General features: G+C 45.5%; 1 protein-coding gene across 1 annotated transcript; it reads right to left on the reverse strand.

Moving 5' to 3' along the window:
* Window positions 2,487-14,223, reverse strand: LOC8071920 (carotenoid 9,10(9',10')-cleavage dioxygenase). Its single transcript, XM_021452667.1, has 12 exons — window positions 13,976-14,223; window positions 13,600-13,864; window positions 13,202-13,467; window positions 12,918-13,100; window positions 4,446-4,524; window positions 4,270-4,351; window positions 3,974-4,036; window positions 3,749-3,887; window positions 3,281-3,596; window positions 3,005-3,063; window positions 2,773-2,928; window positions 2,487-2,676 (listed from the first exon to the last, which is right to left on the reverse strand). Exons 2-12 carry the CDS (start codon window positions 13,637-13,639, stop codon window positions 2,572-2,574), a joined length of 1,488 nt encoding a protein of 495 aa, XP_021308342.1. The 5' UTR covers window positions 13,640-13,864; window positions 13,976-14,223; the 3' UTR covers window positions 2,487-2,571.

Raw genomic sequence — 21,393 nt, forward strand, 5'->3', positions numbered from 1 at the left:
AAGTAATGTGCCTGCAATTTGATCATGAGTAGTAGAATCAGTACCATCCGGATTCTGTAAGAAGGTAATTCTATCCTTTCTTGTCCTTTTTACTATGGCCTGATGAAAGAATTTGGTGTTTCTGTCACCATGCAAGGCCCAGTCCTTTTTGGCTCTTTGGAGATGGAACTGTTCGTCTTTGTCCAGGAGCTGCTCATGCTGATGAGCAAGATGGGCCTGCAGATTATAATCTTGGAGCATAGGGTGAAGAGATTGTGCTTGAAGAATTTGATTTTCCACGTTAGTAAGGAGGTCATCTAAACGAGGTTTTTTCCTGCGCCATTTTTTAAGATCAAGAGCAATATACTTAGTTTTCTGGTGAAAAGGCCTATTAATAGATTTGTTCTAGCTATTCCTAGCCGTAGTATCATAATCATCCTCTAGAAGCCACCAATTTTCAAAACGAAAAGGCCTAAAACTTCTATGACGATTGGAATCTAGAAGAGTGAGAATAGGAGCATGATCACTACGAAGCATAGGAAGATGGTAAATAGTTGTTCTAGGATAGATCATACACCAATCAGCATTAGCTAAACACCTGTCTAAACACTGGAAAGTAGGAGCAGAGGTGAATCTCTTATTGGTCCAGGTGTAAGCAGGGCCACTGTAGCCAAGATCAATAAAACCACATCGTTTAATAGCATCACGAAACATATTAATGCGGTGCAAATCAGTTCTACCAGGCCCATGTTTTTCATTAGGATGCATAATCTCATTCATATCTCCCATACAAAACATAGGTAAATTCTGATTGGATTGGACAAAAGAGTAAACATGCATCCATATGTCATCTAATAGACGGTGATAAGGATCACCATAAATACAGACCAGCCCAAAGTTCTGATTATCTAGTTTGTTATTACACAGAGCAAAAATATAGTGATTGGAGTGTTCTACTACGGTTACTAGAACGTCCTGCTTCCAAATCAACCAAAGGCCACCCAATTGGCCTAAAGCAGGAATTACTAAAGCATCATTAGCATTGAATCTATTAATAAGAGAAGTACGAGATATAGTTGAACTTTTGGTTTCGGAAATAAAACATACATGCGCCTTAGTAGATGTGATTAGGCAGGCGAGATGCGTCATCTTCGAGATGCGCAGGGACCCGCCCAATCCCTGGCAGTTCCAAGTTAGGAGCGTCATGGTTCACCCGGCGCACTGGGGGATGCCGTGTTCTGAAGCTGTTGGCGAGGAAAATTTCTCCCAGCATCACCATGTCCCATGGCAAGTGGGATTCAGATCTGGAGTGTTGATGTCATTGCGGCTATGATTCTGAACAGTAGCACTGCTATCATGGTCGAGATGGGGGCCGAGGTAGACGAGGCAGGGGTCTCCTGAGGCCAGCGCTTGGCGGGGGAGGCGGCCAAATGCTAGGTGCTGACAGACAATGGCAGGAAACGACAGGAGGAGGGGGAATGGACGGTTGGAGACAGCAGGGGAAGAGCAGGGAGGCGATGGATGGTAGGCGTTATCGAGGTGAAGAAGCGGCGGAGGCGGAAAGGATTCGGCCCGGAGCAGATCCGGAGAGCGGCGGCGGTGAGGATTGGGTCGGCAGAATCGCCAAGCTTCTCCACGAAGGAATCCTCAAATTGGGACAGAGCAAATTGAAGGCGCGCCAAACAGCATGGTCCAATCTTGTCATTGTGGGGTTCAAAAAGAGAAAGGAAGATCAAGGTCACATAAAAAGAAAAAAAATAAGTCTATAAAAAAATGTTGAGACTAAGCTTCTTGTTTCCGGTATAGGGTCCTAGGTACCAGGTAGAGTAAGATTGGCTGGATTAGTAACAGGGCAGATGGAAGCCTGCGGCTAGGAAGGAAACAGAGGAAGATGTGAGAGATTGGCTGATTTTATGTATGAGAGGGGAATCTGGTGCAACCTTGCATGTCTCCAACACAGCTGATTGGCTGATTTTGTAGCTATTCACTTAATTATGGAATTACCCAACTTACTTCATCCTTACTTTGAGATACAAGTAACATGTTCGGGTGGTGCTGCTGCTGGATGGCAACTGGGCCTCCGATACAGCTGGGATCAGTCCATAAGATGCTGAAATTTGTTCAAGTAAGTTTCATGTGTCTACTTTTCACTTTTCAGCACGCTCCTGGATTAGATACCAGAAGTATTTTTTTTTCTCAAACCTTTTTGGAGCTTTCGTGCTAATTGTCTTCCTGGGATTAGATACCCGATTTCTCAAACCATTTGAGTATTGTGTTTGTGGTACCCTTTTCTGTGCTTCATAGTACACTCCTATATCGGGTAGTGGTGCTAATTGTCCTCCTGGGAAATCGGGTAGTAGAACTGAAAGCTTATTGCCCTTTTTTTTAAACTCTTATTGCCCATTTTAGCTGAATGTAGTCCATGATACCACAAACACAATACTCAAATGGAAAAAAAAGTATAAACTACCAACTACAGGGATGAAACTCTGTACTGACACATCTCAAGAACCGAAACGGCTTGCCTGACTCAGCATGCAAATTTTTTTTTTATTTTCTTTTGCATTTAACATTTGATGGAATTGCATCACATCATTTTGTGATGAAAGTTCCATGGAAGCCATAAGGTACTCTTTGTGGTAATGCTATTTTTGCAACAGGAGCATCTTCAAACCTTTGAGCATCAATTATATGCACCTGTAACATCAATACATTAAGGTCCCATCATTGATTTACCTGTATGCTTGTAGGACAAATGGGATCACTGATGTATATGAAATAGACAACACTTGCCTGTGATGTGTTAGTTGTCTCATCATGTACAAATGAAATAATCCACCCATCATCTTCATGTGACCCACTAACTCTCGGTACAAATGTTGCACCAGAGCAGAACTCATCTTTACTAAGCCAGTGATACTGCGTTTTTATGAGATTTGCCCCAGATATCTGTTTTTTGTCATAGTTAAGCATGGGAATCCAGAAGAATCAAGAATTAGACCAATGAAAAATTTATGCTTTGCACCTCTGTGTTGTTTCTCTTATCAAGTAAGAATTTTGCAAAACCTCTATACTTCGGATTGACTGCAAATTAGATAGTAGTTAGTCACGCTGAGATATAACGTCACCATGAATAGAAATGTAACCTATACCAATCCTCTGTGGTGCTTCGTTTCTTTATTTCATTATTCTTGTTGGAGGTTACAATTTTCTTTCTTTCATAGACTCCAAGCTAGTAAATACATGGAAAATTATGTTCGATTTCAGTCATACCTTTCACGTGTTTTTCTAAATGACATACCTTTCACACATTTACCACAAGAGATTGTTACAGAGTCCACAACTTGTGCATAGGCATAACTATGTTGCAAGCCTGTGTACTGGTTATTGATCGTTGGGAATTCGATTGAAAACTCTGTTCCAGTTAAATATTCCCCTGAGACACAGTTTGTTTTCAAGTTTAATCTCCATTGGTATAACCGAAAGAAAAATTCCTCATTAATTTCTTGTTTCATGGGCATGTCATCTTCTGTAGGCTCAGACAATCCATACTTGTTCAGAGCAAGTCTTGGACCTGGTATTACAGAGTCTGGTGCACGGAGACCTTGTACCACAACCTATGTAACCGGGGAAGAGTAGTATCTATAAGGCATATATTCTTTGCGGCGATGATAAAATAGAAAATAAATAACCAGTCTCATGATTATAACAGGAGATGATGATATTAAAGCTCTATGGAGCAGGCTAACCAGTCTCGTGATTGTTATACCTCATCACCCTCTTCAAAACAGTTGATTACATGGAACATGCAGAATGGTTCAACATTAAACCAGATAACTGAATCTGCATTGCCATAACGGGGCATAAGCCCAATTCTCGCATAACTTTCCTTCTCAAACTGCAACAACCTATGCCGAGGGCTTTCATATTATGTTTGCAAATTTAATCAAGTAGAGCAATATCTTTAACTGAAAAGGTTTTCAAAGTTACATACTGGCCACCTTTGATAAGTCTATTGATGTCGAAAGTAAGTGGTACATCCATGATTACATTGTACCTATATACATCAGGAGACTGAATTCATCAGTGCTTTGTTGTAAATAAAATTCATCAATTCTAGCATCACTTATCAATACAGTGATATTTTAGAAATATGGCTCACTTTTTTTTGGATGAAACAGGAGGGATGTGAACCCCTACTGGAATTATACTAAGAAGGTAAAATGACAACCCCTACTGAAATATGGTTCACTTTGCAATTTATTCAGGAAAAATGAATTTTGCACATACTTTGGAGTGACTCCTATTTCATGACAAAATATACATCTGTCCAGCTTGAGATCAACTCTATGCTTTAGTTTGGTTCCATCAGCTGCAGTAAGTTAGAACTTCAACCAGGACCTTGTTTTACCAACCATGCTATAAAGAACATGACATAAAACTGCAAACTAGTGTAAATAAGATACCTGAGACAACTCCAATTACTAGGAATGGCTTCTTTGCATTTATTCCATAGATGACAAGATCCCCTGATCCAGGAGCTACCTAGGTTACGTTCATGTGAATCAAAATGAATTCGTTGGTTTTGCATATTCATAGAGTGTAGAAAGATGTATCATATTTTGGTTTGTAGTTATTAGAGATTGTATAGCCACCACATATTATACTTTGTACTGTCTTGTATTATAAGGCACCTCACCTATATATATATATATGCAACTGGCTTGTGCCTAGCTTACTGCCTAGGCCTCGTTCGTTTGGGGTGGATTGAGGGCAAGAATTAATCCAGCTGAGCACTGCTACAATAAGGCCTTGTTCGTTTCTTCAGGATTGAAGGCCTGAAACAATTCCTAGCTGGATTGGTTTACAAATTTGTATAAGATTCATCGGCGGGAACAATTCCTGATCCCATTCCACCCTAAACGAACGGGCCCTAAATAGACTTGTTATTCCAGCTGGAACTATTCCCACCACGGAGTGAGCAGGGGAGATCCAAAGACCTCTCGTCCCCGGCGACTCGCGCCGCCCCCATGGCGACCGAGCCCCGATTCGCCGCGGCTAGCCTCTCTCCATCCAAGAAACCTCACGATTCCTCCCCTGCCAGTTCCGTGCACCGGCCCCCGACCGACTTTAGCCACCGCAACCCCACCCAGACCCAGATCCAGGCTAACCAGTGTGAGCCCGCCGCCGTGCCTGAGCTGGCCGCCGGCCGCCCGCGGCTGCGGTCCGTCGTAGTGGGTGCCCTCATCCTGGAGACAGCATCGGAGCCTGCCGCCGTCCAGCAACAGGCGCCCCCTCCCAAGCGTGTAAGTTTCTCCTCCCAGCTGATTCCCACCAACAGGACTTCCCCCCAGCGGCGCTTCCGCGGCGAAATCCTGCCTCAAATCCACTGCTGCTGCTTCGAGCTTCGGGACCCTGGGCCACTCCCTCGCTGTGGAGAGGAAGGAGCATCCAGTCCACTTCCCTTCTGCTCCTTCTCGAGGGAATCGCAGGCTGGAGGACGTCACGTCGACTACTCCGGCCTCCGCCACGCAGTCAGACTCCCGAACTACCGTGCAGAGTGAGGCAGAGGAGGGGGAGTGGACTCCGGTGAGAAGGAGGTACTGGTGGCGGAGTCCCGATTTCAAGTCAACAGAGCATTCAAGCTCCCCAGCCACCAGAGCTACTTTAGGCTACGTCGGTGCCATCGGCAACATTCGCGAGCTCCTGCGAGGTAAATGCTTTCGTTTCTTGCCAGGGGACATGCCGCCTCCAATTGCAGGGATCCATGAGGTGCCTCCTCTACAAGTGTTGGGGTTACAAAGCTTGCCACTGTAAGAAGCCCCTGAAGCTCTGCAATCCACGTCCCCTTGCGCCCCTGCCTCCACAGAACAACCTTCGCAACTTCCCTCCCCTTGGTCGGCACATGATGACAAGGCCTGGAGATCCAGCTGCTCGCCCCGAGGAGACCTCAGCAGTGGCTTCTTCAACCACCGACATGGATCGTGAGCTGCAACGCCTGTCCTCGCACGCAGTTATCGCCTGGATTGGCCGGTCATGCCCTGAGGTCAAGCCTGAAGTGGTCAAGAGGGCCATCTGCTCCCAGCTTGGAGTACTCGGCAAAGACGTCTCTATCGTCAAGCACTTCCCGGAAGACTTCTACATCGACTTCAAGCATCGCCACCACCGTGATGAGGCAGTTGCCTTGGAAAAGCTTCCCCATGGGAGCCTGGACATCCACATCAAGCCATGGCGATTGCCCACCCATGGTGACCTCCGCACCTTTGTCTAGAAGGCATCCCGCTACATGCCTAGAATGAGAGCATCGCCAAGAGAGCTGTGGCCCGCGCTTGCGACATGGACTACGTGGAGCAACCGTCTCTGAACAGAAGGGACACCAGAGCCCTCTGCCTCTGGGCATGGACGTACAACCCTTCAGATATCCCGAAGGTAACATGGTTGACATTATCTAGTAGGAGAGTGGAGTTCCACGACAGAGAAGCACCCCCACCTGGCTGTGGGCACCATGGCCTTACCTTCAAGGTCCTGATACACCTAGACAGGGTGGAGAACCCCCCAGGGCGCGATGGGCGCGTTATGTCCCGTGGTTACACTTGGCGCTACGGCGTGATCGACGGCGACAAAGTACCTTGTGACTACCACGACCAGCCACCCCGGAACTCCACCAACACTCGCCGCAACGACAATGACAACCGCCGCGGGCGGCACAGGTGCAAGGGAGACAACTGGAGCTCGCTGCTCTTTCATAGCCTATCACAGGCCCCAAAAGATAGGGAGTGTGAACGCTCTGAAATGAGGCACGACCACCGCCGTGACAGGAATTCTGTTCACGGCAACCATCATGAGCACCTTGGAGATAACAACTTCAACCAGACAGCCATCAACAGCGGTGATAGGACCACCACGCAAACGTCCTCGCGACCCAACCCCCGCAACCGTGCAACTCCCATCACCAATAACAAGGGTCCAGCGGTGATTAGCCCACCCAAGCCTGCCCCTTCGCAGGGGGCCATGGGGCGTAACACAAGCCACAGCCCGGTTCGTGCATCCGACGGCCGAGGTAGAAGCCTGGAGCGCTCCATGCATCACTACAGAAAAAAGGGCATGCTCCTTCCCAATGGCGGGGCCGGCACATCAGGACTCGCCCATCCGACGCGTGCATTGCAGATCAGCCAACCAGGAAGGTGGCCATGACAGTAACCACAACTCATCACCTGAACCTCTACAGCCAGCACCACCAGTGGTCTCCTCGTCTTCGTCTGATCCATGTAATTCATCAGTTTGTGCAACACCACCGCCATCACCGGTGAAGGTCCAAGATGTTTCTCACCCCCAGAGGCAGGTGACTAGCCTCACCACGCAGGATCCCTTGCAGATGCGTGACTCCAGGCACAGCAGCAGCATGCGTTAGCGACGTCGTTTCATCCCTGGCCTTGTCTACTCCCGGCGGCGCACCGGCATAGAGCCATCGGTTCTACAACCTACTGAGTCGTTTGTAGAAGGGGCCGCAGACCCTCCCCAAGCAAGCCCTGTGAGGAGCGCACAGGTCGAGCAGAACGCGGTGACTGCGTTCATCAGCACAGTCACACAGCCGACGCCGGAGCCGCTGATCCAAGGCCCTCCGAAAAGGGCAGTGATGCTACGGCGAGCCAAGAAGCAGGCCTCACTTCCACTGCGCAAGAGTGTTCGCATCGCGGCGGCATCGTGGCCACGTGGTAATGCACAGGAAAAGGCTCGCCAGGTGCTCATGAAGAGGCTTGGTATCCTGCAGGAGGAGGGTTGCTCGTCAGATGACATGCTGCTGCACTACTTCAGGCTGTTCAGTGGCCCTCTCTCAGAGATGGTGATCAAGGCGCTGACGGCTCTATGTGGCCTTGACAACGGCATCAGCATCAGTACTGATGCTGATTAGGCCCAGTTCCTGAATCTCCGCAAGGGCTCCTTATCTTTGTCCATGTTAGTGTATATGTATTCTGTTTCCTGCAAAGATGTGTGTGTCAGCTCGTGTCTGTGCTCACCAACTGTGTCTCCTGGAAGCTCTACCTCCTTGCGCCACCACAGCCAACCAGCAGCCCCAAGATGTAAGTTAGTGGCCACATTGGGTGCAGCATCCTTCGCTCTTGCAGCAGCCAGAGGCCTTCAGCCTCTAATCAGGAATCATGATATCTTAACCTTTAGTCAAGAGAACAGTTTGTGGCTTGAGTTCCACTTTTATTTAATCCTAGGGTTCAACTCAAATTTTTATGGCTCAACGTAACTGTTGAATCTTAAACTGGAATGTGCGAGGCCTCAATGACGGTGCATGACGCGACTCGGTCAGTGAACTTGTCCTGACACTGCCTCCACTATTGTATGTCTGCAAGAAACAAAACTTCAAGTGATAGACGATAGTGTGGTGAGACGCACCTTAGGCCAGCAATTTGTGAGCAACTATGTTGTCTTGCTGGCTGCCCAAACTAGGGGTGGGATCCTACTTGCTGTGGCTGAGAACTACTTTGCACTATCAGATGTACACCTAACTACCAGTGCCATCACAGCAACAGTCTCCATGAGAGCTGATGACATCAAATGGCAGATTACTGTAGTGTATGGGCCACAGGGCGACGATGCAAAATTACAATTCCTGCAGGAACTAAAGAACATCCCCCGACCTGATCATGGTAGATGGTTGATCCTAGGTGATTTTAACATTATATACCAAGCGGAAGACAACAATAACACAAACCTAAACAGACGGCTGATGGGATCCTTCAAGGCAACAATCGACAGCCTCCTACTGAAAGAGATCCGGCTGAATGGGCGTCGCTTTACATGGAGCAATGAGCAGGACGCCCCAACTCTCACGAGAATAGACAGGCTTCTCTGCACAGCGGAATGGGAGCTGCTCTTTCCAGCATGTTTCCAGCATTCCTTGCCGTCTCTCATGTCAGACCATACTCCTCTTCTCTTGCAAGGAGAGCTCCAGCACTTCCATAACCCCAGCTTCCGCTTTGAAAATTTCTGCACCAAGATGGACGGGTTCCAGGAATTGGTACAGGATAGTTGGAGCAAACCAGTGGCCTCTACCCAACCACTCAAGCGCCTCCACATCAAGCTATCTCGGGTTGCCAAAGCTATCAAGCCATGGCGTAGAGAAAAAATTGGAGATACAAGACTACAGCTCGCCCTTGTCAAGGAAATCCTACTCCAGCTAGAGGCCGCTCAAGTGCATAGAGCCCTCACTCATGAAGAGCTTGAATTAAGACACCGTCTAAAAATTCGCAGCGTGGGCCTGGCGGTGATAGAAAAATCTAGAATAAGGCAGAAATACCGGCTCACAAATATCAGATGCGGTGACGCAAACACTAAACTGTTCCACATCCGTGCAAGCTCAAGAGCCAGGAAGAACTACATCCAATGCCTGCAAGATGATAATGGGATCGCTGTTATGCATGAAGGTAAAGAAAAGATAATTGGCAATTACTTCCAGGATCATTTAGGCTCTATGGTGCAGAGACCAGTTACCTTCTTATGGTCTGCACTTGGTTATAATCCCCGTGACCTCTCTGAGCTAGAGGCACCCTTCACCCTGGAGGAAATAAAAGAGACCATTCACTCCATGCCAGGGGAAGGCACCTGGTCCAGATGGATTCACAGGTGCCTTCTTCAAGACATGTTGGGAAATCATCCAATTTGACATAGCAGCGGATATCAATGTGCTTTTCGATATGAATTCTCAGGGATTTGATCTGCTAAATTCAGCAAACATTGTCCTCCTCCCAAAGAGACCCGATGCCAAGCGTGTTACTGATTACAGGCCAATCAGTTTGATTCACAGCATCGCCAAAATATTCTCCAAGCTCCTTGCAAATAGGCTTGCACCGCTATTGGATTCCTTAGTCTCAAAATGTCAGAGCGCCTTCATAAAGAAAAGAAGCATTCATGACAACTTCCTCTATGTCCAGAACGCTGTCAGACATCTACACAAGTCCAAGACCCCGTCCCTTTTCATGAAGCTTGACATCCAGAAGGCGTTTGACACCGTAAACTGGAGCTACTTATTGGAGGTGTTGCAGGCCATTGGATTTGGACCTCGCTGGCGTGAATGGGTCTCCATACTGTTTCGCACGGCATCCTCCAGACCGTTACTGAACGGTGTCCCGGGTCCTAAATTCCACCATGCTAGAGGGGTGCGGCAAGGCGACCCGCTCTCGCCCATGTTATTCATCCTTGTGATGGACCCTCTACAACGGTTATTAGACCTTGCTACGGGCGACAACGTCCTCACACAGCTACCCCTTGTCACCACAAAATGGAGGACTTACATGTATGCCGACGATGCGGCAATCTTCTTAAACCCCCAAAAAGAAGACATCGACGTCGTTAAAATTATTCTTGAAGCCTTCAGCAAAGCATCGGGTCTAAATATTAACATGGATAAAAGCTCAATCCATCTCATCAGATGTGAGGACATCGACCTAGATCAGATTCTCTCGAATTTCTCAGGGGCGAGAGGAACCTTTCCTTGTCGTTACCTTGGACTACAGCTACATGTTAGGTCTCTACAGAAAGTGCACATTCAGCCTCTCATAGAACGCATTGGCCAAAAATTGCCAGGATGGAAAGGCAAACTTCTAAACAAAGTAGGGCGGCTAACGTTGGTCACTTCAGTACTCTCCTCCATGCCTACTTACCACCTCACTGTCTTTCCACTTGCCGCTTGGGCTAAGAAGAGGATTGACAAAATTCGTAGGTCCTTTCTATGGAAGGGAGAAGAGAATGCAAATGGAGGTCATTGCCTTGTCAATTGGCTGTCTGTTTCCAAGCCAAAATCCCTTGGAGGCCTGGGGGTGCCTGAGTTGGACAAATTTGGGAGAGCACTACGGTTGCGATGGCTATGGCAGGAGTGGACGGACCCCTCCAAGCCGTGGGCTGGATCTGAACTCCCTTGCAAACCGGTTGACAAACTACTCTTCAATGTGTCAACCATTGTCACAATCGGGGATGGCAAGAAAACAAAATTCTGGCACCACAACTGGGTAGATGGAGAAGCTCCTAGGAACCTAGCACCACATCTATTTGAGCTGGCAAGAAGGAAGAACATATCTGTGCAGCAAGAACTCCACAATCATTCCTGGATTCGGGCACTTCGAGGTACGATCACAACAGCCACCCATGTGGAAGAATTCATATCCCTCTAGAATAGATTACAGAATATTCAGCTGCCGCCGGAAGTGCAAGACTCCATTGCCTGGAGATGGACGCCTGATGGAAAATACTCAACTCGCTCGGCATACCAAATTCAGTTCCAAGGAAGCTTCAGTAAATTTCGTTCAGACCTCATTTGGAAAGCTCACACGGAGAATAAATGCAAGTTCTTTGCATGGATCCTTATCCAGAACAAAATCCTCACAGCGGATAATTTGCAGTTGAGGAATTGGCCCCATCAAGACCACTGTGTCATGTGTAATGGGCCATTGGAAACTGGCCTTCACTTCTGTCTGCTATGCCCAGTAGCTAAAGAGGTCTCGTGCCTTGTGTTGGCGTGGTAGCATTTTGACACGGACTTAATCCGACATCAGACCCAACCGACAGAGATAAGAACGTGGTGGGAACAAGCGGCAACCAAAGTTCCAAGGGAGCGACGATGACACTTTAATGGGGTGGTGATATACACGATGTGGAACATTTGGAAGGAAAGAAACAGAAGGATTTTCCAAGACACAGTCATGGATGCTCGACAAGTGGCCTTGAAAGCCAAGGAGGACATTAACATGCACTTTAGGGTGTTTAACAACCAGACTTAGCTCCAATGTGTAGGAGCGCCGTGTGTTTCCTGTTTTTATGTTTGCCCAGTGCGGCTAGCTGGACGTCTCGACTTTTTTGTACATATAACTTATTTTCTTCCTTAATTGAGAAGCGGAGCTCCTGCTAATTTTTTTTTAAAAAAACTATTCCAACCACCCATTCCCAAGTAAACGAATGCGCCCTTAGTGACCGAAGTGGCGTCATGACTAATTGATTCATTTTGCTATGCGTCTTAGCGATAGAGTGAGTGAGTTTCTAAGTGCCAACTGCCAAGTGGCCAAGTAGCGTGTAGTGACTGGGTACTTAGGGGACGTGTAGCTGAGTTGACAAGTGGTTGAGTATCTGACTGAAGTGCCGAGTGGCAGAGTGGCTAAGTGATCGAGTCATGTGCCTGTGCAATATAACTAATTCTTAATTTCCTGTATCATACCGTGCGAGAGAGATCTCAGGTGGCTGCGCCCCCCCCCCCCTAATATGCTGATCGAAATAAATTAAAATTTGCGGATATTTATTTTGTGTGTGACTAAATTTGTGGATTCTGTTGCGGCTGCATGTTGAAACCATCTGGAGATTAATTATTTTTGAAGCGCATAAATACTTGTTTAGTTATATATGATAATGATATATAGGCACGCTACTATACTATGATGCGCAGTTCTCCTATATATTCGAGAAAAAAACTTTTCCTGATGTGACATATGTCACTGTCTTACTCTTTGTTTCTAAGTATTAGGTTCAAAGGATGAATAGTTTCTGTCTACCTCATACTGACTATATATTTGGTTGGCAAGGACAGCTGAGTCACTGTCTTGTTTTTGTTTTTGTTTTTGTTTTACACATGTTAAGAAGCATTTGGTATTTTCCTGCTAGGAGAGCTGAGTTTCTGTCTTGTTTCTATTTGTCAGAGTAAACATTGATATTGGTGGTGCTGCATGGATAGCATTACCATTATTTTGATATTTGTTATTTTCCTGCTAGCTAAGACAGTTGATTCACTGTCATGTTTCTAATAGCTAGCCACCATAAACTTTGACATTTACTAATGGTATATTCTGGTTCCCAATTATATTGATGCTTCAGTGTAATCACTGATAGTAGTATCAACCCATTTAGCTTGGTTGTGCATGGTAAAGCTAAGCGGTTATCCATACCTTTGGATGTGGCGTGAAAGCGGGCCGATCCCATTCCCCACAAATGTCCCAGGTATCGCCAGTGTCGAGGCTATCTAAGCAGATCTCGTGAGATAGAGAGTTCTCGGCGACAGCGAACACCCTGCCGGCATGCTCAAACACATTGGTGTTGATGATGTCCTTGTTCGCCTTGCCAAACCTCAGCTACGTTGCATGCTCACTCGTTTCAGAACATCAGGTATGTAGATATATAGTACCTGAAATCAATCTGGATTTGTTGCAAAGTTTTTTTTTGCATTGCTTACATAGTTGAGCATGAAGGCGGCGATAATGGCTGCAGAGTCGCCTTCAGTGGCAGGGAGGAAGCAAGGTTTCTGCCGGGCGTTTTCCAGCTTGAACGTCTCAGATTGCACATAGCGGTTGGCATAGGAGAGTGACCAAGAAGAGCCTGAACTAGTGGTTTTGGTGAAGTAGAGGGCATGGAGCATGCCCTCACCCTCAACCCATATCTCCCTGGATTGTCCGAAGATTGAGGTCGTCGAATGTTGGGCACCAAACAGTGGATTGGAACCTATTTCATCAGTTCAGAATAGATTCAGCGTGTGCTTGCTTTTCCAAGCAATTCCTCTGCATGATTTGATATGATAAGAGTATAGGTACGTATAACAACAAAACTAGTAGAAAAGACGACTGAAACTGTCACCAATTCTGATGGACACCCCCTCGGGGAAATTATCTAGCATCTCTCCTTCAATCTGGTGTATCTCTATGGCTTCACCGATTTCGTCGACCGGTGCGAAATTGCTCTGCAAACTCACCCCGAATTCAGAAACAAGTGGAGATGCTATTGTTCTTTAGAAGGTTGCGTCAACCAGCACATCCAGCAATCTCTGCGGCACGTCCTTGAGTGCCATGGATGCTTCGTCCATCTTAGACGAAAGATGCCCCAGGAGGCCTCCAGACAAAGGCTTCCCAACAAAGAAGATGAACATGATGATGAGCACGTCAGTTCAGTAGGCTACAACACAAGAATCACTAGTGACAGTGAGACAGATCTAGTGAGGAGAATCTGAGAGAACCTTTGAGCTGGATCTTGCAGCAGACGAGGTTTTTGAACGAGCAGCAGACATGGATGGTGGTGGAGCCCCGTAGGTGCGAGGAGGCAGGCTTGGAAGAAACGAAGCCGACGCCTTCATCATCATCATCTCATGTCGTTGCGAGAACAAGGTTGAGACTGGTGGGTGGTCAAGCTTCGTAGGATTGGGGACAAGACCGCATAGTACAGCATTGTTGTTATAAGCCGCGAGCCCTTGCTGAGACGACGATCGCGCGCGCAACCACATATCCCTTGCTAACATGTGTGTCCGTGCTTGTGTTATAGTAACCTCACGTTCCTGCCACGTGCTTTCTTCCATGTGCCAATGTTCATGGCATGTCGTTTTAATTTCACAGTTGACGTACGCAAGTGTAATACATGACTGTCTCATCAGGCATTGTTTCTTAGATCCATTTGCGCTAGCGAAGGTAGGTACTCCTGTCCCAAATTACACGATGTTTTGATTTTTCAAAATATACTAGTGTATATGAAAGTGCATATTAAAATTTATGAATTTAAAAACTAAAATATCTTATAATTTAGAACGAATGAAGGGCAAATCAAGACTCAATGTGGTAATGTTCAAAATTGTTCGGTGTGATAGTAGGTAACGGAAAAAAAACACGTTAGTTGTCCTCATGGGAAATTTGGGTACACAAAAGCCTATCGCCCAATTGATTTTTTTAGGTTTTAAAATTTTAAATCAATATTTTAAAAACAACCTATATATATCCTAAAAATGTTGAGATAATTATCTATTTGGCACTAGAAAAATTGGTCTTCCTTCTAAGACACCCCCGAAATAAAAGTTCCTTATCTAGCACCAAGTTGAAATTTTCTTCTCTGTTTGGCATTACCGTCCATTTTCTTCATCACTATGTTAAGCGTCCATCAAAATGGGGCTGATATGTCCCTCTCTATATCAGAACTATGTGGTGTCAAATAAGGAAAGCATGACTGTTTGTGGTGTCAAATAAGGAAAGCATGAATGTCGTGGTTGTGATATAACAAAGAGATTAATTAGTTCTGGTTTCCATCAAAGGTGGTTTTCATTATATATTTTCTAAAAATAACAAATAAAAGATAAATTGCTATAATTCATAAATATTCCTTTTAAATAGCAATCGGCAATCAGACCTACTACTTTGTAGTGAAAACTATTTTATTTGAAATCATTTATGATCCCAAAATTATATTGAAGTTCTTATATTTTGAACTTCAAAATTTTCAAAATATTCAAATGAACATGAATAAAGAAATACCAAAACTAAAATGGTAGATCTTGGCCAATTCAGCAAGTTGACCACCAGACAGAGACAAGCTATAGCACCGGCTCCTTATATTACAATATATTTGAATACAATCACGAACCGATTCATCATTTCTCTGCTTCAATGCTGTCAAATTTGTCAATCTCATTTCATGGAATCCAACAAAGAAATATTTGTGAAACTGCTTCTCTAGAATCGGCCCAACCTAAAACAAAATTGGATGGAAATGACGCAAACCAAGTGAAGGCCAATCCAGATAAGGACAAAGGAAACAACCGCACTCTTAATACTTCCTGACAAGTAGCTTCTCCACATTGCACAAGAAATCAGCGGATATGTTCAATTGTTGACATATCATCTTGACCAAAAAACTTAGAAAAATCTAGGACTTTGTTAGAACTTGGTGGATCATTGGGATGAGGACATGGAGGTTGGATACATGTTGACATCGGTCAGTCACACCTAGCAGCTAGTGAGGTGCGTGAGGGTTTACCAGTTCAGTCTTCAAAACCAAGGATGGACGATTTGGTAGTTTTTGTCTCAAAACCATCGGCGACAGGTTTGACCGGTTTGGGCTCAAAAGCAGAGAGTAGCGGATGCATGGGTGAAAACTTGGATGGTTGTCCCATGAGTGTATTCGGGTTGAGTGCTTCATGTAAGGGCAACTAGAAAAGTAGCCAAGTGCCTATATATACGGCTGATGGATGGATGTGAAGCCATGCCTTTAAATGCCTTTAGGGATTAGGCTCTCACTTGTGAGATTGAGAGTTCTACATAGGCCTAGAGAGAGAGAGAGAGAGAGAGAGGCCTTGATTGAGCCTTTTGCCATCCAAGATTTTTAATATGTTAGGAGTGGCTTATAATTGCACATGGTCAAACAATCGAAAGATCAAATTTGTGTACCACTTCTGCTCTCCCAAATCTTAAATTTTTCCTTTTCGTTGATTTTTGGGTGATTTTTTATCTGTTGTTTTGGCTGGGTTGCAACCTTGACTTTAGAGTGTTTTGGGACACTAGGTTGCAACCTTGATTTCGTAGTGTTTTGGGATCCTTGGGACATTTTCAAAATGGCTTGAAGCCCAGCATCAATCTCTCTCATTCCAAACCCCAAACCTCCTCTTTCCATGCCTATTTTTGGTGATTTTCTTGAAGATCTTTATGTTGAGGTTTTTGGGACATCCTTGAATGACCTTTAGGTGCAAAAAAGGGCATGAAAATACACATAGTCACTGCCCTTGGCAGATCTCCCACGAGCTCCTAGTAGAAATCTCCATTTTGAGAAAAATATACAAAACCACAATTTGAGAGAGGGATTTTAAAACTCTGTTCAAGCTTTAAAATTTTTGAATTGTTATCTTGGGGATAGATCCTAAATATGTTATTCAAGGTGTGTGCAAAGTTTCAGAATTTTTGGAACCAATTTGAATTGATTTAATTTTTTTCTTAGAGAGAATTCTGCTAAAAACAGTAGAAACTAGGCTGCTTTGGCTGGTTTTTTTCAACTTGCTCTGATTGAGCTGTTTTTTTGGTGGAAATGTTCTTTGTGATGTTATAAACTCCACAAGATCTCATGGTTTTCAGAGGTCAATTGATTAGGTTTTGACTTTTGTTCTTCTGTGTGCTGAATTATGAAAAATCAGCCTAGGACGGTTTTTGCTGAGGACTTCTAATCTCACTCATTATGACTTCGTTTATTTCTGCATCCGGTCCGTAGATCCGCTGTGACTACGTGACTTTGGTTAGTTGCATTCAAGAGGTTTGTGGGTGCTATCCACATATAGGCCTCTGTGTGAAGGACCGAAAACGGCGACTAGAGGGGGGGGTGAATGGGAGCCTCAAATTTTCTCTCGAAAATATTCAGCCACTGTCCCAAAATCACCGCCAAGCACAAACACGGTCCAAAACTAGAATACTCATGAGTAGGAAGCTAACGCAACAGACGGAATACAAATCAGAGCACAAACAACCAAATTGCGGACGAAACAAGAAATCAAAGCCTAAGAAAAATAGACAGAAAAGCCCCAAAAATTCAAGCCTGAAGAACACAGAAGAGCACAAGACTGCAGACAGGTATTTACTCATGTATTGCAATCAACAACTGAGCAAACACTACTAAGCAAAGAATTGCTTGATTGAAACAAGTCAAAAAGCTTAGGAATTAATTCATCGTGAGGTGCTGCTCCTGCTCTTGGTACTCTGTACACAATCTCATGGACTGGCATCGATTGGTGCTTGGAGAGCATTGATACTGCTGAGAGCTGAGCACTGAGAACAAGGGAGGGCACGGATGTGAGACAGCATATGAAGAATAGAAAAGAACAAAAAAAATCGAGCAGGGCACCAGGGCTAGTAGTCAGCCATGAATCCCTTTGGCAAGCGCTGCTCAGAGAGAGCTCACAGGGCGCCTGAAGGACCCTGTGCTGGTAGTGCTGCCGCAAGGCACTAAAAGCCACCGACGCTGCAAGAACAAAAACTCGAAGAGTAGGAGAACTGCATGATGCCCGTGATGCACACCACTCGGCTAAAAAAAACTTTCAGCCACACGAGCTTGCCTAGCTACCGAAAGAAGCTAGACGCTGCTAGTGCTCTCGACCAGATGCCAGTCTGCTGCTAGAACTCAAGAACAGAGAACCGACGAACACAACAACAGAAGAAAGTACTGTCACAAAATCACCTAGAACTCTGAGAAAACAAGAGGAATCGCTCCCAAAATTTAGCCAGATCAAATTCAAGCTAGCATCAACTCATGCCCAAGAAATCATCGCCTGGGATCGACCCAAAACCCAGAAAAATCAAATCGTGACCAAGAACGAAAAAGGGAAAACTCAAGAACACAGTAAGAACAAAAATCACAGATAACATTGAGGAATCCCGGAGGATAACTGGAGGATTTGAGCCTCCATTCCCATACCAAATCTCAACAGAAAATTACACCATAAAAGATTCAGTTCATAGAGAAAACTAAAAAAGAAAAATCTACAGGGAGGAGACCTACGATGGAGTGAGGGAGAGAGGTGGAGAGTGGTCAAAGAGAGGTGGGAGAGAGAGGTGGGGTGGATGAGGGAGATGTGGGACTCCCCTGTTTATTTATTAGGCGTATTACACAACCCTCAAATGCTCCTAGATATTTTTGAGCGAACTAGCTAGCCCCAGAGACATTCTAGTCCAACTCGACATGACGTAAATCCGACGGCCACCGCGCCTTCTCACCGGTAGCCTCGCTCCGAAGCGATCTCACCGATGCTGCCACGTGCCATCCATCCGCATCGGGACCTCCGCCCGGGTTTTGAGGCCCAAACCCGCGAAACCCGCCGCGAGTAGCGTACTCCATACGCTTTCCCGCCACTCGACACGTGTCACCACCGTCCTCGATCGGCCAGCCCGCCAAGTCCTCCTGAGCCTCGCTCGACTCGCGTCCGCCGTCTTGACTTGGTCAACACGATCACTCCCATGTACACTTGCTCTTGTCGATGTCCCAGATGTCAGCCACTATAGCCGGTCACCCGGCCTCCTGGTCCATCAGTCCAAGCCTCACGTCCGCCCTTCACCGCTCCAGGTCCATCGGCACGGCACATCTCTACTTGACCTTCTCCTCGCCGTCGACCACTGTGTCCGAGCTCCACATCTGAACACCACAAGCCAAGAGACATATCGCACACATAGCTTTCGCCATGGTAATGTTAGTCACCAACTCAACCTATTCGTGGATCACGTTGACAGTCACTCATCACAAAACGAACCACAAGGGTACTTCTCAACCTTGTGTTCACAATCTCCCCCTTGATGAGTGCATTGTCAACAATCTCACACCAACAGCTTGAGCAAAAGAAAGAACAGAGAAAGAGGAAGGAAGAACTCACCCAAATGACCAAAAGCTAGAGAAAGCCAAAACAGGGTCATTTGAAGTGAGCAACACTTGGCAAAAAAACTTGGTCCCCAAAGACATGGGCAAGGGCTCGACACAACCAAGTAAAACACAGCTAGCCCTCAAGAAGAGGCAAACGGGCTCAACACCGCTAGCAAAACTTGAAAAGCCAGAAAACAACTAGACCCTCCAGAAGAGGCAAAGGCTCAACACATCTAGCAAAAGCAACTCGAATGCAACTCCCCCTGAGCAAATGCAATCTCTCTCAAATGAATGCATGTCTCGCTTTTTGTGTGTAAATTTCTCCCCCTTGTTGACACATGCACTTATCAAGATTTGCCCAAGGAGTGCAACTCCCCCTCAAAACATGCTACGAATGCAAGAAGTACACATATACAAAAGCTTCAGGAGTATAGCAATCAGATTGAAAAGATGCTCTAGGTGGTGTTGTCATGTGTGTATAGCAATAAGTACAAGTGCTAGCAAATGCTCAAACTGATCAAGTGAAACAAAATATGGCATTTAAGCATTTTTGATCAATTTTAAGCAACTGTAAGAAGGAGTTCACCACTGAAAGTAGCACATAGCAGGTATAAGCAGGAAATCAACCTAGTGCTAATCAAGTGTATACAAGGTGAACTACCCCAAGCAGCGTTCATACATCATGTCAAAGACTAACTTTAGACTTGTGTTTTCATCAAAATTTTATTTTATCGGAGTTTACAACATATCACAAGGTTTAGTCAAAAACATGTGTGAATGCGAGAGGTTATCTGTACCGTCAAACCAACTTATCGACCATGCCAAGCCTATGTCAAAGATAATCGCAAGCTTAAGACAATGATCTCGGCATCCACTACAAGGCTCAAGTTCATCCATAAGTGCAATTGGAAGCAGTCTCGATACCTTGACGTAGGACAGTACAGACCCATCTCGATCTTTTCTTTTCACTTAGCTTGATTTTCAATTTTTAGCACAAGATTTTGCAAGTTGTCCAAGCAAGTGTATAACTCAAAGCATGAGACATAGCAACCTAGCATATAAAAGATAGCTCAAGTGATCTCAACACATCCTACACATGCTAGTTGCCAATGACAATGGTGAACAATTTTCAAGTTTCAACAGGTTTATGTCAAGTTCACAAGTTGTAAAACAGCTTAGCTCATAACATGCATCAAGTGATCAAAAAGAGCCTAAGCGACAAGCACCATCATGTACATACAAGACATATCACAAAGAGCATAATCTCAATCTATCAACTATAATCATGAAGCTCAAAATGCTCTAATATACATGATGAGATGAAATGCGATGCAATATGATACAAAAGATAAAATAAAAACTAAACTAAAAGAAAACAAAAACTAGAGTACAAAAACCAAAGTTCCCCTCAACTAAAAAGGGAAACAAACACCAAGCTCCCCTCGCAAGCGAGCAAACTGGGCTTGGTCAAGGGGTTTGGTAAAGATGTCTGCAAGCTGATTTTGGGTATCAACATGGTGTAGGTCAATGTCTCCTTTCTCATAGTGGTCACGCAAGAAGTGAAAGCGGACATCTATATGATTGGTTTTTGAGTGGAGGACTGGGTTTTTAGCAACACTTATGGCACTGGTGCTATCACAAAGCAGAGGCACTCGCCTAAACTCTAACCCAAAGTCTCTCAAAGTGGCTATCATCCAAAGCAACTGGGAGCAGCAAGAAGCAGCAACAACATACTCGACTTTTGTGGTGGATTGAGCAACAGAGGATTGCTTGCGAGAGGACCAAGACACAAGAGAAGTCCCAAGAAACTGGCAAGTCCCCGACGTGGACTTGCGCTCAACACGGCAGCCGGCATAATCCGCATCAGAATAGCCGCAAAGAGAAAGAGAGGAGGAAGCTGAAAACCAAAGACCAAGCTCAGGTGTGAAACAAAGGTACCTCAAGATCCGCTTGACGGCTTGATGATGAGATGTGCGCGGTGAAGACTGAAAGCGCGCACACAAGCAGACTGCGAACTGGATGTCCGGTCTTGTCGCCGTCAGGTACAGAAGCGACCGGATCATGCTTCGGTACTCCTTCTGGTCCACAGCTTCTCCTTCTTCATCTGCATCTAGGGCCGTCGTGGTCGACATGGGCGTCGAGAGAGGCTTGGCCTCGCCCATATCGAATTTCTTGAGTACGTCCTTGGTATACTTGCCTTGGTGCACAAATGTCCCTTCTCTAGTTTGCTTGATTTGCAAACCAAGAAAGAATGTCAACTCGCCCATCATGCTCATCTCAAAT

Source organism: Sorghum bicolor, chromosome 2 (genome assembly GCF_000003195.3).
Source record: "Sorghum bicolor cultivar BTx623 chromosome 2, Sorghum_bicolor_NCBIv3, whole genome shotgun sequence".
Lineage (NCBI taxonomy): Eukaryota > Viridiplantae > Streptophyta > Magnoliopsida > Poales > Poaceae > Sorghum > Sorghum bicolor.